Source organism: Stigmatopora argus, chromosome 11 (genome assembly GCF_051989625.1).
Source record: "Stigmatopora argus isolate UIUO_Sarg chromosome 11, RoL_Sarg_1.0, whole genome shotgun sequence".
Taxonomy (NCBI): Eukaryota; Metazoa; Chordata; class Actinopteri; order Syngnathiformes; family Syngnathidae; genus Stigmatopora; species Stigmatopora argus.
This window is the reverse complement of record NC_135397.1, coordinates 13,044,661-13,066,704: the sequence shown is the minus strand read 5'-3', so window position 1 is coordinate 13,066,704 and position 22,044 is coordinate 13,044,661. Positions and strand designations below refer to the sequence as shown.

Here is a 22,044-nt window from a genome sequence, read left to right as displayed (position 1 = left end):
CGCCACAGATGTGATAATTATTTGTTCTTTGGTGTGCAGATATCCCACTTTACAAAATAAACGTTTCCAAAATAAAATATTATATTTTATCTATGTAGTGTATTGCTCTATTGTTCTTACGTCACTTTTGTAAAGTGCAAGGGCGAAGATGAATGACGTGTTATTAGAAAGAAATTGAGAACGACGACGGTCGAAATACAAAAATAAGCGTTTGTTGGGAAGAGAAAAAGGAAAAAAACCGTCCCCTCTTTTCATTCAAAGGTGGAGGGTACTGTTACCAACTTTAATATTTTGTCTGGATTTTTTTTTACGCTTCTAATCATTTTTTTCCATGTCCAACCTCGGAACTGTCATTTGAATGGCATTGTTGATACTCTTTTTATTTATCATTGTGTCTATAATTACAAATGTCTAATTAAAATGTGTCAATTTGAAAATTAACATGTACTTTTTTTGCTATATTAAAAAAAAAAAAAAACATTAAAAATCACCCGCACAATCTGGCAGCCGAGTGATTATGCACACAACGGTTTTGGGGGGTGCTGGAGCCTATCCCAGTTAACTTCAGGCACCAGGCGGGGAGTCTCAGACAATGTTGGAGGAAACCAGAGTACCCGGAGATGACCCATGAAAGCCTGGGTGAGGAACAACCTGGGATTAAACCCTCAACCCCAGAAGTTCGGCACCAACATGCTAACTACTCAGTCGCCGGATCATCTCAGTGTCTATTCATTAATTTCCATTTAATCCCTCAATTGATCCATTTAATGTATCATCGCCACAATAGTACTTGCGCTTATGCCTGCATGGGTTGGGGAATGAATAGAAATTTGAAAGACGACAAGGTACAGCAGTTATTTTTTAATCTCACAGATGTTTTATTCATCAATACTAAAACCTCCCGAGAAGCCTTGATTTTGGAATGGAAATAAAATGTGTGTCACTTTTTCATACACAGCCACATTTTTTCCTTATAATGCATATTTCACAGCACAGATGCTATGCAAAACAAACTAAACAAATCTGAGGGTATTTACAAGCAAATAAAAATGTTTTTCTCTGTCTTTTTATCTACCCAAATGCACTTGTGTTAACCTTGCATCAAATAGCACATGCCAATGAAAAAATACATGCAGCAATTTCTTACAAGGAAGCATTTAAAAAGCAGGCTTAAGAATCCTTTTGTTCATTTCAGTTATTAGAAAATGTGGATGCATTATCCAAAGGGGAAAGGGATATTGTACATGGCACTACCTAATATTTTGATCCCAGTTGCAGTCCCATTTTGGCTTCTTTAAACGCACATTAGGTTAAATTAAGTGTTGGTACTGTGTCTCTTGCCATGCTTTAGTGAAACTACTTTTATGGTGACATGCATTCTAAGACTAATTCTTATTTGCCTTTTCATTTTCAGGTCATATGCAAAATCATGCTATATTTACATTTTAAATGATATGCCATTCTATGAAATATGAGGTAGGGGTGTAAATCACTAATTTCATGACTACACACAATGATTCTTTGGAAAGATATAGAACATTTGTTCATATTACAAAATCTGCCACAAATTGATCTTGATTGGATTCAAGGGCTTTTTGATTGGTTTAATACAAGATGAAGTACAGATTTTGCACAATAAGTCACTTTGCACCTAAAGCAGAGATAAATTCAAAGGTTGAATGGTTGATCATGTTGTTGCTGAAACATTTCCAACATTTGAATGAAACTCTTTCTTTTGAACAAAACAGTATTTCTCAAAGATGACAATATTGATCGATGCATTGCGTTTTGTTGCTGCCTAACGTGGCAATGTACAGGTTCAGATTGAGGAATCTTAAAAACCTTCACTTTAACTAGGGATGCACATCAGATATTTCATAACATTATGATATTCATTGTACAACCATGCGATATTTTTCAAAACAACAAAGTATGCCAAGATGAGATTCGATTAATATCTGAAGAGGCACAAATAGGTTGACAAATTAAGGTTTCATGAAAAAACATGAGATAATTTTGAATAAATATAAATAAAAATTTATATATATATATATATATATATATATATATATATATATATATATATATATATATACACATTTATGTACATATATGTATACAAATATATATATATAGTCTAACATGTGTTCATTTCCCATCACTGTGGGTAAATATACATGTATTTGGTGCATTTAAGTCATTAATATGGAAATGAATGCAATTAGCTTAACTCTTGAGAAATTAAATAAAAGAGATACACTAGCATTACATTTTCATTAAGGCAAGTTGTAACTATCTAGTAGTACACAATTGATAAAGTAAACATTGCTAATCTTCATTCAATATATTTCCCACCTGTTCTTTTTTATTTTTAATTGGCACGAAGAAGAAAATAATGGGTATTTTGATGCAAATGTGGGATAACAGCATTGGTTGTCACAGTTTTTACTTTTTAATATCTTCGCATCAATCGAGCTTCGTCAATTGTCAATCATTTATTATAAAGCAGCTTAATGTTTTAGGTTGAATATGACATACTTTTCATTTTTCAACTTTAAAAAAATCATACAGTAATTCATTATCAAAGACAACCTGGTATTTTGTGACAACCACCTTGCCACTAAATTGTGAATTTCTTTAAATCAATGACAATCATCTGAGTGAAAGATTTAAAAATAAATACATAAATTCATCTGATTAAAAAAACATTCACAAAATTACAATTTAACATTACAATTCAAATAGAACAGGGTTGCACTACTGCCTCAACAGAACTTGTGATTATTTTTCCATGGCATTCAATAAAAACAAAGTCATTGCACTCAAGAATTCCTTTAAAAGTTTAAAGGCATCCAACATAAAATAAAAAAATATATTTTCTGATACAATGAATAACAGGCTATGCTCTCCACATAAAAAGTTGTTGTATTTTTTTTAAATTATTTTATTCTGTTTGTACGATATCCACAATTGAAAACTGTTGGAAAACAATTTCACAATATACTGTAAACTGACAATAACACCATATGAATCATTTGAACTGTTGATGTGACAACCAACCATAGCTCACGTTTTTGGCTAAAAACCTAAACTAGCAGCTAGCAAGCAACTGGCTAACGAGAGAATGAGAATCAAAACTGTAGCTTCATCCTCACTTTATAATGGTAGAATTTTCATATAAGAAAACAATTGTGTAAAAGCATATCAAAAGAATAGTGCAGACGTTAAAATCGAACCTTAAAAAAAAAGTAATCACTTCCTACCTTGAAGTAAAGACAATATTAAATTTTACTCACATTGCGCAACATCGCCTTGTAGTGGTAAAGTGTGACAACCAACCCCATTTTCCCCTATCACTTGACTTGTGCAAAGTGGGCTGTTTGCAAATCTCACCCATATAATGGAACTAGATGAAACATCTAATATGGCTTGAGGTGACTTTTTTTTCATAATTTTGCAGTCAATTGAAATGAGTTTATCACATTATAAGCAGTAGACATTCATTCAATCCTGTTGAACTGCCAGCTCAAATGGACTGGATGTCTTATCGCCATCAATAGCAGCCAATGAGTCGAAACCTTGGAAACAAAAGTCAATCGTTGTGACTGAAAGCCCATTAAAGACTGCAAAGGAAAAGCGAGCCCCTTTTGAGTCTCACACAGAGTTACTCCTGCAAGGAAGTGGCACTGAAGTACGAGACACCTCCATGTGCACGGTGGACATGGGTAGGGGCTCACACTCCTCCTCTAAAGGGCAGCAGCACCAGTACTGAAGTATTTCCTTAACCTCCTGCCTGAAGTTCGAGTTGAGGAAGCCATAGATGATAGGGTTGATGCAGGTGGACGACATAGCCAGGAGATGGCAAAGGGAGAAGAGGAGGTTGTGGTGGCAAACGGGCAGAGCGTCCTGTTTCCAGTCGGACACGGCGTTGAAGATATTCAGCGGCAGCCAACAAAGCGCGAAGGCCGTGATCAGGGCCACCAACATGATGTTGACGCGACGGCTGTGACTCATGCGCTGGCTCTCCGACGCCCTGGCGCGGTCCAGCATGTCTTTGCGGTGGCGCAGGCGCACGTACACCCGCACGTAACAGAGCAGGACGAGAATCAAAGGGCCGCAGTACTGGAAAAGCAGTAGCCACGTGGTGTAAGTCAGCCGCTGATGCTGGGAGGGCCAGTGCTCCAGACAGGCCTCCATGTGCAAGGACGTGTAAAGGTTGTGATAATGGAGGGAATTGTGAAGCGCGGATAAGTTGGCGAGAGAGACGCGGTAGAAGGCGGGCTGCGGTGGAATCACGTTGGCGTAGGGCTCGTTCGTGAGCAGCTGAAAGGCCAGGAAAGGTGAGGACGTAAAGCAGGCCAGAATCCAGATGATGCCGACGGCCGCGTAGGCTTGCGGAACGCTGGGTTTCCAGCCGGCCGGGTTAATGATGAGCTGGTGTCTCTCCAGGGCGATGAAAACCAGCGAGAGGATGGAGACTGTCACGGACATGCATTGAATGAAGGGCACCAGGCGGCAAAGCAGCGAGCCGAACACCCAGTGGTCCATGAACGTGTATACGAGAGTGAATGGGAGGCAGAAGACGCACACTAGGATGTCAGAGAATGACAGATTACAAATAAAAATGCTGGTGACGTTGGCTTTCTCCCGGCGTCGGGTAATTATGCAGATGAGGCCGACGTTGCCCAGCAGGCCCAGCACCATTGTGATGCTGTACCACACCACCAGAAACGCCGTGAGGGCGGGAGAAGTGTGACATTGCTCGTCGTGGCTCAGACCCGACAAGTCTGGGAGCAGGGTCTCATTTGAGCGATCCCCCTCCCACGGCGGTGACCGTGAGGGTGACGCGGAAGGTGGAGGCTGGCTGGTGTCGCCGCTGAAGGACATCTCGCCGGCGCTTAAGGGTCTCCGACCCCTGGGATCAAGCCATCCATCTTAACCCTTAACTGGTCACCGGCATCTGGGGATGGAAGGGGAAGAACATGAAATCAATTACAGAGCAAGCAATACTCCACATCAGGACTGAGCTGCCTTTGATTTTCATATCGCGTCTTCTGTGAAGCAGTTTGATGAAAAATCTCAAATTACTTTTAAGAAGCGGCTTGATATTCATTCGATTTATCCACTAGTTCATCACCATGGTGATTTGAGCCTTTTTGCGGGGTTACAAAATAGGCCAGTGCTAAAATTACTTTGGACACTTGTGTGCAATTCTTATGTAGAGCAAATCGAAGTTGAGTCATAAGTGTTTAGTTACCTTTGGTGGAAAAGTTACAGTAGAAGATTAGTAATAGGAATTTCAAATATAGGTAAGATCACCAAATTTATCAATATTGGCTCAAGTCACAAATACTTTGCATCAGAGTAATTGTTCACCATATACTGTAATTTATTTATTACTTTTTATTATTATATATATATATATAATTAATTATTATTACTATTATTATGTATTTATTTATTTATTTATTAACTTATTTATTACCTATTTATTTATGTCTAAAATTTATTTTCCTGTGTCTGTATTCTCACCCTCTTGCTAGTGAAATTTCCCGAATACGGGATGAATAAAGTTATCTAATCTAATCAAACACCTTGAGATACGAGCTTAATGCGTTTCAGGACCCGAGCTTGTATGTCAATTCACTTGTATCTCGAATGCATTTTTCACATACAAAATAACTAAATACAAATTCATCCGTTGCCACCCTCTGGAAAAAAAAGGATATCACAATGGAAAAACATGTTTTTAATCCTTCTTATTCACCACCTACACTCACAAAGTAACAAATACCTATATAGTGGTTATGATCTACAATAAAATGGGACATTATTATGTACAGTACTGTATGGAGTTCTGACCTTCGAGACAGACGGTTCCGGCTAAGGGCGAACGAGAGAGACTTGACATCTTCGGTTTGTATGTTGGGACACTCGAATGTCAAGGTATTACTGTATAGGGCGCTCATTTAACTCATTGGCTGCCAGTCACAGGGCTAAAGGTCCAATCCATTTCATCTAGGAGGAACAATCATCCTTCCTTAAAGACCAATTTACCCCATTTACACTCCAAGTTTAAGTTGCCAACTATTGCCAACATTTTTACTGTATTCCCTCACATTGAGCTAAAAAAAAGCTTCCATCTAGAAATGTACATTTGTCATTGTGTAATAGTACACATTCTCATCCATCCGAATATTAAGTGTAATGCGCAATTCCTCAGTCAGGCTCAAGAAGAAAAGCATGATGACAGTTAACAGACCGTGTACACAATCAAAATAAAGGAGACTTTTATGTCAAAACAAAAAGGGCATGACTTTGTCAGACCCCTCGCTAAAAATGGATTGTAGCGCTCCGTCTACCCCAAAACCATTCCAACGATAATTCTCCATGGCACATACAGTGAGCCTGTCATTTTTTGTTAAAGGCGCATACAACTCACTATCAGTCACTTCACAGTGCATCATTACTAATGCACTGTGTCAGTGTGTTGAGCGAGCTGCAGGCGAGGTGGCAGAACATTGATGTATCTTCCCTACTTTCACACACATAAAACACCCAATCACTGAGCAGACGGCAAAAGTCCAGAAAGCAAAAAAAAACATTATTTAACAACCTTGGAAATGCTCTCCTCCAATAACGTGGCATTCTCTAGAACACCCAAACAAGCGAATACTGTACACTATTTCAGAGCAATATGACCAGGCACACCTGCGTCCACCATATTCTTTCCTTCTAGTTTAAACTACAGTCATTACTCACCAATAAATTGAACTGCAATGACTGAAAATTAAATGAAGATAAATGAGGATGAAATTCAGACGAGGACAAATTGCCCTCTGCCCAACTGCACATTCATCACACAGCCAATTTGTTCCACCGCTTGTTGAACTCACGAGTTGAGTGGCAGACATATTTAATCTATTTACATTTTAATTGAAACTGGCAGCCAAGTGCAAACCATGCTGGTACCGATCACTTCACACCAAGGGCTATAAGACTAAACATATTTTAAACGTGACAGGAATGTTACAAAAGGGTTTTTATTGTGCTTCTCTGAAAGTGGAAAATGAAAAAAAAATAGCAAATATTAACTAAAGAACTAATTTTAATCAGTTTAGCTCAAAAGAGGGAGCAATACAAATACAAAATTGAATGTCAACTCAACTAGGAATTACAACGTGAAGAAGATAATTAAAGTTTGACGTCAATTGGTTAGTAAAGGTATCTCAGATGTAAATCAAAGGGTTAAGAGAAAAAAGGTAAGAAATCGATCGAATGGAATAGATTTTTTCACGACTGCATCTTTTTGTTCTTGATCTAGTATGTATTTTGTGATAGCAGTGTTTTAATAGACCGAGAGATAGGATGAATATGGTTCGCAATTGTCTTACTGAAAGAGAAGACATTAAAAAGACATTGCTTGAATGGCAGCATATGATGCTCTAAATTCCCTATGTCGCTTTCAGTAAAAATGGTGCCTTCAAAGACATTCTAGTTGCTCATGCTCTGGTGACTAACGCATGCAAAATAACATCAAAAATGATGACTTTTGAACTTTGTGCCTAATATGCAATCTGCTGTTGTTTTACTCTTTTGCTTGACGAACACAATGACAAGATTTGACCCTAAATTTGAAATGCGGACTCTCAAATAAATGTCAGACCACCTTAGATGGTTCTATTTTGTATCAGTGTTAATTAACAATGCTTATCTAAAGTGTTCCAACCCTACAAGAAAACATCAATATCATTAACATAATGACGGTACCTTTAATTATTTTAAGGCTTGATACTCATGTTCAGGAATTGCTCAAAATGATCTGATTCTTTTGATCATATCACAGTCAGTCGATGGTAAATTCTGAAAAATCCTTGCAACTGGCTGTTGAAAAACTTTGTTTTCAATCATTTGAATATTTCATTGAGCTCAAGCAGTTGTCCACAAAGTTGTGTACCATGCCCCACCCTTAAGTGCAAATACTTGCTGCTCAATTCCTGTGGAATGTTTAAAACATTTTCCAAAACACAAGAGTTTCAGCCTACAGCTGACTCTGAAACAAGTCAATTACTGGAATATGGTCATGTAGGCTACACTATGCTGACTGTGACCATATTTTTCTTCCACTTTCACTGCACGGCTGATCTGTGTATTCATGTGCACACGCATCCAACTCTTCCTCACAGGCTTTGCAAATGCATGCTCAGTATTCACATACTGTGACTCTCGATACAAGCAGTACTCAACCCGAGATAATGATCCCAACCTCATTATACATGGTTGGGCGGTTATTGCCTGTGTGTGTTAGTCCATCCCTGTAGCTGCCTGACCACACAGTTCAATGACATTTCATCACATTATGCATAACTTATGGCAAAAATACATTTCTGCAGTCTATTCTTAAAAAAGTATCCATTCAAATATTGTCATCTTGCACTAAACACTTAATATTTCATGAGTTGTACATATAGTTTTTATCTTAACTCTCTAATAATACACAAGAAATAAATATGACTATTTTACGTGGGAGAGGGGGAAAAAACAAGACTCACGTGGGGGATTTGACGTTCCAAGCAGGTGTGAATCCACAGAGAGGAGTTGAAGAAGGAGAAGAAGGAGCATCTTGAAGAGCGCAATGCCTTAGTGAGAGGCAGAGCTGAGAGGAGTTTGGCTATTATTGGTCTGATGGAGCCCTCCGGCTTTGCCGAGACCCTCAGTGTACCGAGCTCTGCTGGCACACTGTGGTGATTTTATTCAATTGCATCTCAGAATCAACTGTAAAATTTGAAGAAAACAAGTGAGGGACAACATGTGTGTGCATGGGTGCCCAAAATTCATTAATTATTTAGATGTTAGCCGTTGTGGGATCAGTCAGGTATGGTTAGGGTTCTAGATATACACCTTAAATCACTCCTCAGACATCAATTGGATCTATGCTTAAGAAAGATTGTGTACAGGAACAAGATTTAATGGAAAAATTTATACATTTACATACATATCTTTTCTCCACTTGATAGGCGAGCCCAGTGGTTCAACGTACTTCATAATATACAAGAATGTGTGCAATAGTAAATAACACGAGTGAAAAATGAGCAGCCAAGCGGTAAATGAACACTCCCATCGATTTATCAATAAACTAATTATGAACAAAAGAGGGATGTCACATTGTTTGTGTAAAACATGTTATTGAATAAAAAAAGGTGCTATCAAATGGTGACAATTAAAAAAAGAAATTTACCACATCCATGTAGAAAACAAATTGAAACTCATTTGTTTAACCATAATTATTTCATAGTTATCATTCTATCCAAAGCAATGCACTTTTTTGACATTACCTTTTGTTTTGAGTTTTTTTTTTTTGGGTGGGCCGGGCCAACACACCTGAGAAAGAAAAACTTTAAAAGATCAAATATCAATATTAAACATTTCTGCCACTTTTCTGGTTGTATTTGTGTCACAATAGGGTTGCTATCATTTTAAAGTCACAATGTAGTATTTTGTAGCATGTTTAATGCTAACACATAAGGTCTACATTATGGTCCCAGAATCCTCTGCATAAAATATATTAGAAGGCAAAGAGTGACGTAACACATGACGAAAGATAAGATAATATTGATAGGAATATATTCTTTATCCTCTACAAAGAATAACTATAGTGATTTTAAGATCTGAATTAGTATATTGTTAACATGTGGCCAACAGCCTATTAATTGAGACAAAAAGTGAGGAAAAGTTTGATCATTTACATTCAGTTTAATTTGGCTACAATGGCATGATTTCTAATTGTCACTGTTTGATTGGTGTGTTTTGCTTTGGGTTCATTCTGGTTTGTTCCTGTTTCTCATACTTGTGATTACCAATTCATGACACATGTCGTCTGCTCCTGATGTTTTCTGACCAATCAGTTCTTCCTTGTCTTCTCTTGTCTATCTGCCCATTTGTCTCGTTACTCTGTCTGTGTATTTAAGTTCCCCGTTTCAGTCCTTGTTCATCAATTGTCATTGGCAATGCCACATCTTGTTTGTGCATCTACACGTCCAACTTACCTGCTTTTGTAAGTGAATGGGGCTTTAATACTGTCTTTGTTTGAAACCTGAGTTTTTGGATGATTTATAAAAACATTATCAATTCCATCTACTGCGTTTTGATTTCTACCACGCCATGCATCCGTGCTTGCCCACACTTGGGTACACAGGGGGGGAGCATTATTAGCATTTCCAATCATTTTAATGAGGGAAAAGGGAAAAATGTGTACTGTTTTGAATCAGAGTTTGGGTTATTAAACTCATATCTCACGTCTCTTATGTAATCAAATTTTTTTTAAAGTGGACTATAACTATGAATACTGGAGATGCACAGTATCATAGTACAAGTTTAGGCAAGCTAAAAGGGAGCTTATAAAGTTTACATAACCTGTTACATGATAAGCATTCCTATAATGTTCACACTAGTCTTATAGATACGATTTGCTTACATAATCACCATATGCTAATATGTAAAGCGTCTATTTTTGCACCTCGGAGTGTGACACATTTTACTTAAGGCTAATTATGCATAAAATTGCGTTTGTTTGTAATAGCTACAATTGGGATGAAGACAAACTAAAAACCAATTTATCCACTGTGGGCGACAAAAGGGGGGAATTGAGCTTTCAATCACAGGACACAAATAGCTACGCTGCTGCTGTATCACACACACCTAATGGTGGTTGTCATGGCAACGCACCTTTTGGAGGGGTTTTCAAAAAAAGAAAAATCTTTGATCAACATCAGGAGCGGCACGAAGAAGACGGAATGCGTATCGTGGAAGGATAACACGGCAAGCCCTTGAAACATTTGTAGGAAGGACGAAGAGAATAGACGTCAGAACCAGCAGGCACGTTTCCGCACGTTTGTTGTCACACTACACACAGACACCTGTCTTAACAGATCCTTTCAGAGCTTCTCGCTATTGTCAGGGAATGGGATGTTTTATTCCTCAGTTGCTGAAGCGATGCGCGCACACAAATGTCAGTGAAATTCAGTCAAGCATTTAACATTGAGCTCTCGCTCGTTCCCTTTCCCGCCTTCACTTGGTTTCATCTGATCTTTTTCCCCAAACTGTACCGTGAAAGCGTTAAGAACTTTAAAGAAGTTCCCGTTCATAAGATGCCAACTGTAGTATGATAGGGTGACATTGGAATAGGTTGTCATTGCCATGGCAACAAAGCATCAAAAGCTATAGTGGTTTAAACTTCAGTGGTCTATGTTTGGGATACAATGTCTACAGAACCCACGGTGGAGGATTTGTCACTTTAAAAGATAACATAACCAATGAACCATAGAACTAGATTACCTGATGGTTCAGTGGTATCGCTCAGCACAAGGGCCCAAAACAATTTCCAAAACCTTAAACAAAAGGAAGAACAGGGTGTGTTGTCACATGGGTTGGCTGTCACACTTGATATAACTTGACCACCAGTGTTGCATAACGTCAGCATTAAAAAAAGGTTGTTCCAAAAAACAGGAGCACAAAATGCTTTGTTATTTCTCATGAAAAAAATCTAAATATATATCGTGACTAGGCCGCCCCACTTATGATAACGAGATATACCATAATTACTCGCATATAAGCCCCGCTTGTATAAGCTACACCCTTAAAATTGCCGTATAATCTTTGAATTTTACAATTTCTCGCGTATAAGCCGCCCCCTGATTGACAATTTTCACCTCTATATTCATGGTTTTAATAGAGAGTACAAATGTGTTACTTTGAAGGGAAAATCTTTTTAAAAAAGCATCACGGGGTATTTCTGAGATACTGTATGAATCAAAAGCACATTATTAGGGGCAATATCATAAGGAATTAATTCATCAAGTAATGGTTGTTTCCTTATTGAAAAACAGAAAATAACCAACAAATAGTAAATGTTACTTTGCCAAAATCTACTGGTGAAAAAGAGTATATCAAGTCTTGTGCGCAGATAAGCTGTACCCTTGATTCAGTCATAATTTTTTGGAGTTACAAATACAGCTTATATGCAAGAAAAAAATATGGTACTTCTTTCAAACAATATAATTTGGTACGTATATTTAATTAAAAGAAAATCAACAAATTATTTAAAATCAACTATAGTATATAACGGAAGTAAGAACAAATGTCAGTCCGTATAAAGTATCTTTACAAAAAACATCCTTCAGTTGTAAACATTGGGTAGTTGAGCCAAAAGGCATTTAGATATTCCCTTGCAGGTCATATAATTAGCACAAATTGTAAACAATCATAGTAAATGCATACGCATCATCGTTGCATAGTTTGTTTTTCAAACCCTAACTAAGTAAACATTTACCTGTGAGCTGCTGAGTCGGTGCCGCGCTACCTGACTTAAGACATAAAAGCCTCTCATGCCGTATTATTACATTACACAAATAAATTAGTAATTGAACATCAGATCAGTCAACAGGAAGTGTCTTCATGACTACAAGAGTGAAATCCCACACAGTTAATGCTGAGGATAAACTAGAATACCCCAGTGGTAATAATATACTATATAGTACATTATTAGTAAGGCAAACCCATACCTGTGAACTTCATCCACAGTGTTTAATGTGTGCATCCAAAACTATTCCCTATAATGTGTGCAAAAAGACGGTATTAGTTAATATCTTTAAATGTACAAATACCTTTGGTTTCCTTTGGCGAACACCTTTCATCGCAGTCTTTATGCATACCGCTACTAACTAATGAGCGTCTTCATGAAGACAGGCTTGCTGAAGGGCCAGTGATACTGGTTGGGGACGGGTCCATTTACGTTGCACTCAAAGAAGGAAAACATTGGGAACCAGATGCGTGCCCTGCGGCTCTGTTGGTAGGCGCGAGTGTTGGCCAAGGTGTGGTAATAGAGGAAGAGGCGCGTGGTAATGTAGAAGGCGATGAAGACGTCGATAGAGTAATGCTCGTGCGCCGCCAAGATGAAGAAGATCCCAAATAGGTTCAACACCCATGAGATAGTGTGAATCAAATTCCATGTTCTTGGAGTGTCTGCCAAAGGGTAAAAAGGGAGAAGATGAGGATATTTTTTATAGCTACTTAGGCATCTGAACTCATTACCAATACCATAGCAAATCAAGACTTACATTTGTGTGTTCAAAGCTAAAATAAAGTTGATGTAAACTGTTCTAAAACTAATTTAATTTGTAATACATTCATGAGTCAAAACTATAGATCAGATTAGATCAAACGTTATTCATCCTGTATTCAGCATTGCAGCCCACACATGCACACACGCACACACACACACCATCTGGTTGAATGTAAACCGTCATTTTCACACCAAATGTGTGTTATTCCACACTAGGAATAGTCCCCTCACAACAAATACTTGAATGTTTCAACAAGGACCAGATGACTGTTTTATATGAACTGAATGTCTAAATAAATACTCAAAAACTACAAATAAAATACTAAACTACAGTAATCCCCCGAATATCGCGGTTAATGAGGACCAGACATGGCTGCGATAATCGAAAAATCGCGAAATAAGGTCACCCCTATTATAACTACCTTTTTTTTGTTTAGTGCTGAGTCCTCGTAGCAAGAGTGGCTTCCGCTTCTGAGTTTCAGCATGGATTTTCACATTTTTATGAACTTAAAAAATAATCTTCAGTGCGGAGTACTAGTAGCAAAGTGGCTTCCGTTTACGAGTTTCAGCGTGCATTTTCACATTTTTCTGAACTTAAAATGTAAAAATAATTAAATAAATAAATTAATAGGGGGAAACAAATTTGCGATAAGTGAAGAAGAGATAATCAAGGGATTACTGCAAAGTTTAAATGCAGTTTTGAAGGTTTTGCTTAAGAGAAATATTAATGAATGGAAATAGAATCTATAATAAAATCAAAATGCAGAAGGTAAAAATAACAAGCTCAATGGCATTTTCAAAGGAATATGTTTCTACAAGTGGCTGGTCTTTAATTGCTAATTACTGAGGCCTCATTAAAAAATAAAATGGCTGCTTATTAAAAATTTATGTCTTGAGAACAAACATTTCCAGAACGACTGGCGCAAGGAAATGTGATATTGAGATGCTCTTGTTTGTTTTCATCGGATTGGTAAAAAGCAAAATGTATTAATTTGTGGTTTATTTATTAATATCAACAAAGCATTCATTTAATAGTTGCTGTAGCTTTTCTAGGAGTCAAAATCCAAATATGTTATAGTAATTTGTAATGCCTGTGTGGATCCAAACAAACCAGTATGTTTATTGACTTAAGTGTTTAACTCAGGGGTGTCAGACTCGGGTTGGTTCGCGGGCCGCGTTAATGTCAACTTGATTTCATGTGGGCCGGACCATTTTAGATATAATATTTAGATTTTTTTTAATAAATGGATTAAAAGAACTGGATTAAAAGCCCTGAATATTCAGTTTTTTATAGATCTAAAACAATGTTTATTTTAGCTTTTTTTATATATATTTTTAGATTTTACAAAATGATTTTTGAACTAAAAACACAGAAAAAAATGATTAAAAAATGACAATTATTGATTTCAAAGGGGGAAAATCAGGAAATTTAATATACAGCTATACTCTTTAATTTAATTTGATCCTAAAACGTAAAGTCGGCACTCATGATTTACTTTCCCGGGCCACACAAAATGATGCGGCGGGCCAGAATTGGCCCCCGGGCCGCCACTTTGACATATATGTATTTATTTCTTGACCTACTTATTACCTATCTACTCATGCCTAAAATGCCTTTCCTATTCCTGCATCCTCACCCTCTTGTCACTGGAACAACGAAATTTCCCGAATACGGGATGAATAAAGTTATCCAAGCCAATCCAATCCAATCCAATGGTTTAACTCATTCAGTGTCATTGGCGGCCGGAGGTATCCAACGGGAGGAGAGGAAATACTGGTGTATGAGAGAGCAAGCACGAGAGAAATTCTTGTTGATGCCGTAAGTCGGGAAAAATGCCGTAAAAAAGGGCTGAAAAATACGCCATATTCCACTTCGAAACTTGAAAAAAAACTAAGTTATGGCCGCCGTCCACTGCAAATCAGAATTAAATGGTGGCATAATTTATAATATCGGCAGATATTTTATCAGTCTCCAAAGAATTGATATTGTATCATATCATCTTGAAATTTGTGATTTATTAGACCCACACACCGGCAACACAAACTGTGGGCCTATGACAGATTTACCAATTGATATCTTCTATACTCACATTCTGTCACAAAAAAGTTGAGCAAGGTAATGACGACAGTGTGTCCACTGAACATGTAGTCTCCGCAGGTCTGAACGCCGGTGAGCGTCATTCCGAATCCGACCCAGATTGTCAACACCCTCTGTATCTTTTCCAGCGAATTGCCGTACGTCTGAGGGAACGAGAGCCCAGTTTACGTCAGCCGAGCGATGATTCACAACTGAATTAAAGCTTCTCTTGGCGACAATTCACAAGCTCTCTAAATTGGGTTGATCGAATGTGCGTGGAAACTTCTCACCTTACTGGCACACTTGAGGTGCTGGCCGGGTACGGAGAGTGAGGTGACAAACATGGTGCAGCACCGAAGCAAAAACACAGTTCCCATCAGTGAACACAACCGCCTAATAAGAATGGATCTAAATGGAACACACACAAAAAAAAGGAGTTGTAAGGCGGAACTGTGATTGTGATGATTACCTTGGCATACTCAGGGGTGTTGTAAAATGACTGATTGTTGATGGCCTTGTGCGTGCACTTATAGTGAACTTTTCAATCTCATTGTACTTGTAGAATGACAATAATGCATTCAACTCAATTCAAATTTGCCTTGACACAACTGACACAAAGCACAATGGGTGAAAGCATAGATTTGCTGATGATTCAGTTTATAGTTTGATCAATCTGCAGCTAAACCTGAGCCTCATTCACAGTCAAGACGAGAAAAATATGTATTAGCTGCACCACCAGAGAATTGAGGAATTGTTGCTTTAATATTTCATTGCAGATTTTTAAGACATTCAAAATGTTTTGCATTATTGAAAGCATCAGGATGCACAAGTGAGCTGCCGGAGCCCACCTGTTCATAATGTAAAATTCATTGTTTCAAGTTTTTATAGCTTTAAAAAAAACTTTAGATCCAAATATTTTAGTTTAAAAATTGTGAATTTCTTAGACCCCTGGCAAACGAAATTGCGTACAGGCGTAGTCATTTTGTGAAGTTAATTATACTTGCGAGCATACACAATGAAAACTCCAGGGCAGGTGCATGTGAAAATGAGTATTAATGATGCCAAGAGGGGCAGAGATTTTGGGATCCCCGTATTTGATTGGCTGAAATTATACCAGCATTGCCAAACTGTCTTCCCCCGTATCGGGCTGCCATTTCCACAAAATGGTGATTTTAATTTCGTTTTTCGCAAAATTTTATAAATCTTTTTTTTTCTAAACGGCTTTTCCTCACAAGGATTGCGGGGGTGCCTGAGGCTACCCCAGCCAACTGTGTGCGTGTAAGCGGAGGACACCCCGAAAAGGTTGTGAGCCAATCACAAGGCACAAGGAGAGTGGCTCTGACCTGGTGATTGATGTGGGCTCTGAAGTGGAGTTAGCTATCTGAAATGCATGTTGAGTGCTTATTATGCATCACTTTTGTCAAAAAAGAGAGAGACTGAAAGGCCGCTGCCCATTCATGGGTAGCCTTGGCTACTTCTAAGTGGCATGACGATATATTCTGACAACTAATGCTCGAATAGATCAAATTCCTGTTTGGCTCAAGTTTTTTTTTACCTAGGTCTACAATGTCTTGTGTCTATGCTTGCCACTGCAACCAAGGGAATTTCCCAAATAAGGGATGAAATAAAGTTCTGTTCTAATCTAATCTAATATAATCTAACCTAATCTAACAACCTAACCTAATCTAACCTACCAACCTAACCTAATCTAACCTACCAACCTAACCTAATCTAACCTAACAACCTAACCTAACAACCTAACCTAACAACCTAACCTAACAACCTAACCTAACCTAACAACCTAACCTAACCTAACAACCTAACCTAACCTAACAACCTAACCTAACCTAACAACCTAACCTAACAACCTAACCTAACCTAACAACCTAACCTAACAACCTAATCTAACAACATAACCTAACAACCTAACCTAACAACCTAACCTAACAACCTAACCACCTAACCTAACAACCTAACCTAACAACCAAACCTAACAACCTAACCTAACAACCTAACCTAACCTAACCTAACCTAAAAGTGCTACTGCAGTAGATATTGCTTCAAATCTTCCTGTAAAAGTGTGAAATAATCCCAACATTAACCATGCTTTTATTTTCCTCGTTGTGCGATCTCTTTAAAATTTGAGAAATCGGTTGAGAAGTTAAAAATGAGTAGGCATGCAACCTGCTTTTTTCATAAGTCAAAATTCTAAAAAGTCCAAGTCTCGACCACTTCTTTCGCCTTGTTGGTTTTAGAAAAATTGTCAGCCTACACTAATGTAAAATACCATGATGATGCTGGCATCATCAAATTATCCGAATGTACTGTCGCCACAGTGAAGGCAATATCCCGCTTGGCTAGCTTGTGTAAAAGGCACAGGCAGATAAATGCTTCTTTATGGCTCTGGTGTTCCCACTTTGTGGGTTGTAAGTGGGAAAGCGGCTTTCGCTGTGAGCAAGAAAGCATTCTATTTCTAAATCCGGATAGAGGACTTTATCCTTCCTTTTTGCTGTTGAGCCTCAGTTGAAGGGTTCACCCCACGTCGTGGTTGTCCCATCGTTCAAATTCGTAACACATTTTGTTGAAAGTAGCCTGCTATCTAACAAATAGAAATAGAAAACATGGGAGACCCCAAATTTTACCATTTGATAGAGAACTGCAAGTATTCATCAATAATCAATTATTTTAAGGAATAATTGGAATTTGTGCCTATTTTCTGATAAAATTGTTTTTACCTTTTTGTCACAGTCAATTATTACTAATGTCCTGGATTTTATCAAAGGGATTCATTTTTGGGGAATAAGTATGTAATTTGTCAATCCATTTTAAAAGGTTGATTTAATTATTTAAATATCCAATCCAATGTAATCAAATGCGTTGTTCTTCAAGCTATACTAGAATCCAAATTTGGATGGCACTGTCACCAATCCCAGGCGCCGGACAAAAACAAACAAACAAACACAGATTTTTGTTAGAATAATTTGTTTTATCTTTTATTAAGTGAGTGCTATTAGAGAGTCATGAAGTAGTTTTACCTAACCACCTTCAGAAGTTGAACAAAAAAAGGCAATTCATCTATTGTCTGAGAATAATGTGCTATTCTACAGCAGCATCTAACAATACTTCATAGGTAATTCAGCGTTAATATTGAATAGTAAGTTTCTGATGGAGGAAAACCAAATTAAAATGTGTGGTAGTGCTTGTATTGAAGTGATCTTATGACAGTCAGAGTAGTGTCTTACCTGTGTTTATGGAGTAGCAGGATCAACATAAGCATGTAGCACAGAATGAGGCCACAGGCTTCAGCCATTGCAAAAGCCCAAGGGATTCTTGGAACACTGGAAGTGAGGAAAATACATTATAATTAAGATGCAGATTAGATAGGAGGACAAAGTCAACAATGGGCCGGAGAATGTGAAATGTTCTGAAAGCACGTGGAAAGCTCATACCTGTCTAAGAAGATGTCAGGGAGTGGTGGATAGGTCCCCATGTCTGGTACACGCTCGTGTACAATCACCATAACAAAGGAAGTAAAACCAAAAACTAAAAAGACATAAATGATACTCAAAATGGTCTTCCAAACCTCCGGGTCCAGTCGCCCGGCCGGCTGCCGACATTTCCCGTTGGAGTGTGCGTTACACTGCGTCGTGACAGATCCGTATTCAGAACGAGCGCCATTCCTCAGTCGGAGTTCAGTGCCATTCCCGGAGCAGTCGCCAGCATTGCAGCGCCTGATGGCTCGGTCGCAATCCCACCCGGCCGCCGCCGAGGGCTCCGACTGGCTACTGTCTCTGCGTTGGAGACCGAGCTCCTCCAGCTGGGTTTGGTTTCGTCTCTGGAGTTGGCGGAGCGATATAGCCAAACGCTTGATGTCTCCCAGCACTTTCAGGCTCAGAGGAGGCCCACGCAAGTCGGCTTCAGTCAGAGCCAGAAGACTGGGTCCATCTAGGCGGTGGACTTCACACAGGAGACCCACATACTGATCAAACCCCTGCGTCTGCAACCACTGGGCCACTTGTTCGTAGCTCCAAGCAGTCACACTGCTCTCTGATGCCATGCTGCTGCGGAAAAACAAACAGTCTTTGTTATTAAGTATTGAAAGAAAGCTCAAGGATGTAGATTAATTCATGATTAAGTGGATGCTTTAAAAAGAGGGCCTACAGTCTTCCCTTGGTTATCGCGACTTCACTTCGCAATTTTTTCTATTATTTAATTTTTTTTTTTTTTTTAAAGTTCATAAAAATGTGAAAATCCATGCCAAAACTCATAGCAGAAGCCACTCTCCTGTCTTCCGCTTGCTACTAGGACTCAGCACTTAGGGTAAAAAAGGTAGTTATAATAGTGGTGACCCTACTTCGTGATTTTTCGATTATCACGGCCATGTCTGGTCTACATGAACCGCGATATTCGAGGGATTACTGTAAATAATCAAAGCTTCTTAAAGCCTTATAGCGTCATTACCACTTGACCAGAACAACCAATTTATTACATCACTTAAATGAGCTACACTGCTATTTTATGACTTTCATTTAATAACGCAAACTAACTGGATAGTAAAGCCCATAATTTAGACTTTAATCAGAATAAAGTTGCAGATGCAACAGTGAGCAAGCACTGTTTTCATTTGTATATGTTAATACTCTACATCCAAGACAGGTCGCCAGCCAGCCGTAGGGCACACAGAGAGACTTGTGAGCAAAGAATTGAGACATTGAGCACAGGATGTTGACAAACTCAACTGACATAATCAGGAATATGCTGGTCAAATTTAACGTAATGTCATTAGAGACGCTTTGGTTGAGCTGTCTGACATGATTACTAGCAGCTTATGTATAATGACGCAGGACAACTGCAGGCAAGATATCTTCTCTCGATTGTGATGACTCCATATTGGCTGTATGCAAGCGGAAAAAAAACATAACACATGGACAGATTAAACAAACTGTCCTCGCCCTTTGACCTGCAGATAAGACAACTGCAGCACAGCCAGTTGAGTTCCTCTCTTGAACTCAAAGGTCAATAACACCCAGATATCATAAAAAGCTGAATTACAAATTCTGGGCTGTGCATGCTAATATAGATAAAGTCAATGTAAGGTGTCAGTATACTTGGTCATGAAGATATATTTCACTGTGACAGCTGTTTTTGCAAGACACGAATCGCATGACAACGCCAAATTGGCAGACAGTTACGTTTATCTGGAGTGTAATTATATTCGTCATAGTTCTACTTGAGTTGCTATTCCATTTTTAACATAGGCACATTTCATGAGCCTCAGTATTGTCTCTTGAATGAAAAAGTCTATCATAGCTGTGGGGTAAAATCACAATTGTAAATGAGTGTTTTTGACAGACAAAATGGTACTGCATACTTGAATCCAGACTGGGATTTCAAATCTGTCTTCCCAAAAAATAAGTTCTGTTATGCGCCAAATAATGTCACATGAACATTCAGCTAAAAAAATAGCAGAAGCAAAAAACAAGCAAAAACAACAACAACAACTTACTGCCTAATATGTTGGTCGTGCAAAACAGCACTAAACTCAATAGAAACCATTTATAAGAAAGCTTTGAAAGTATTGGACAGAAAGCCAAAAACGCACCACCACTGTCAGATATTTAAAAAAAAACACACACACAAACATGACCTGGGACAATACTGTTAAATATGCAGATGCCACTTTAGTTTACAAACTCTTCTAACACAAAGCCCTTCTCCACTTTGCACAAAAAAAATCCAACACATCAACAAGGGCTGGCTCTAGAGGTGACTGTGTAGTTCCCTCAAAAAGAGTGCATTCAGCCAAAGCACCTTCTCTGTCCGTGCCGCACATACCTGGGACACAATACCAATTGAATATGTGTACTCCCGTCTCTGAACCTCGCCAATCATCTTAAAGCCTGGCTGGTAGACGGACAAAATTGGGATCACACCGCTGTCAAAAACTGTGCTCCATGTGTGTATGTCTAGTATGTGTCATTGTTTATCTTCCACCTACACAAGGTAAAGATGAAAATTAGCCCTTGGCTACAATCTTACATATTAACACATATATGTTCATTAACATGAATATAAATATGTTCATTAATATGTGCTGTCCCTTATTAAATAAATCAAATCAAAGGTTAGATTTCCGACTGGGTAAAATAAAAAAGACAAAACCATAGAAATAACCACAAAAGTTACCAGTAGAGTAAGGTTTATAGTTCAATAAGACCATTCTAAAAGGACAAAAAAAGTATATTTGGATCGATGATTGAAAAATGATTGGGCAAAAAGTGTTTTAAGTAAAAAGTTAAACTTAATCACGTTCTGATGACTTTCTCAATTCATTCGGGATGAGCTGAGATAAGTGTGACAAGTCAGCGTGTTTTGTTTGTTGAGTCACACGCTGACACACAAGAAGTGATGGGAAACCTTGCACAATATTGGCCTTTCAGCCTGTAAAATATCATAGAAGACTACAGCAAACGGAATAATTCAGGAAAACCGCAATCATGCCGTCAGGGTGAATAATTAATTAGAATACTCAGTAACAGAGCCATTTTAATACTAGTTTCCCCCCTGTTTAAACACAAACAACTGTATTCAAAATCAAGGCAAAATTTTGTGGAAATTAAGTGAGGCCAAGACAAGAATAAAAGACTTGAATGAATATAAATAAGTTCTTACTTACCAAAGTACCGGTTGTTAGTGTTTGTGTCAGAAGAGAGAGGAGACGGCGACCATTCTTCCTTTCGCATTGCAGAAGTGTAGCGGGACCAGCATGCCCTCTGCTTTCACAACAACTAGGCAACGGTAAACAGGAAGTGGCAATAACCAACGAGAGCAGACAAGAGGACGCCGC

General features: G+C 38.3%; 2 protein-coding genes across 3 annotated transcripts; both read right to left on the bottom strand.

Annotated features, from left to right (window-relative positions):
- Nucleotides 1-2,123: 2,123 nt before the first annotated feature.
- On the bottom strand, nucleotides 2,124-9,707 carry npy4r (neuropeptide Y receptor Y4). Its single transcript, XM_077613343.1, has 3 exons — nucleotides 9,336-9,707; nucleotides 8,553-8,775; nucleotides 2,124-4,960 (listed from the first exon to the last, which is right to left on the bottom strand). Exon 3 carries the CDS (start codon nucleotides 4,885-4,887, stop codon nucleotides 3,655-3,657), a length of 1,233 nt encoding a protein of 410 aa, XP_077469469.1. The 5' UTR covers nucleotides 4,888-4,960; nucleotides 8,553-8,775; nucleotides 9,336-9,707; the 3' UTR covers nucleotides 2,124-3,654.
- Nucleotides 9,708-12,054: 2,347 nt separating this feature from the next.
- LOC144084694 (sphingomyelin synthase-related protein 1-like) lies at nucleotides 12,055-22,004 on the bottom strand. Of its 2 annotated transcripts, none has more exons than XM_077613341.1 (6): nucleotides 21,874-22,004; nucleotides 18,647-19,258; nucleotides 18,440-18,535; nucleotides 15,488-15,605; nucleotides 15,211-15,361; nucleotides 12,055-13,020 (listed from the first exon to the last, which is right to left on the bottom strand). In XM_077613341.1, exons 2-6 carry the CDS (start codon nucleotides 19,252-19,254, stop codon nucleotides 12,716-12,718), a joined length of 1,278 nt encoding a protein of 425 aa, XP_077469467.1. In that variant the 5' UTR covers nucleotides 19,255-19,258; nucleotides 21,874-22,004; the 3' UTR covers nucleotides 12,055-12,715. The 2 variants fall into 2 exon arrangements, with proteins under 2 accessions (XP_077469467.1, XP_077469468.1); XM_077613342.1 differs by having other exon boundaries at nucleotides 18,647-19,255; nucleotides 21,874-22,003.
- Nucleotides 22,005-22,044: the final 40 nt, after the last annotated feature.

Coding starts and splice junctions, on each gene's coding strand:
- npy4r (XM_077613343.1), bottom strand. CDS start 4,887: ATGTCCTTCAGCGGCGACACCAGCCAGCCTCCACCTTCCGCGTCACCC.
- LOC144084694 (XM_077613341.1), bottom strand. CDS start 19,254: ATGGCATCAGAGAGCAGTGTGACTGCTTGGAGCTACGAACAAGTGGCC. Junction 15,606..18,439: donor CTGCTACTCCATAAACACAG/GTAAGACACTAC, acceptor TGTTCCATTTAG/ATCCATTCTTATTAGGCGGT. Junction 13,021..15,210: donor CAACTTTTTTGTGACAGAAT/GTGAGTATAGAA, acceptor ACCCTTTGGCAG/ACACTCCAAGAACATGGAAT.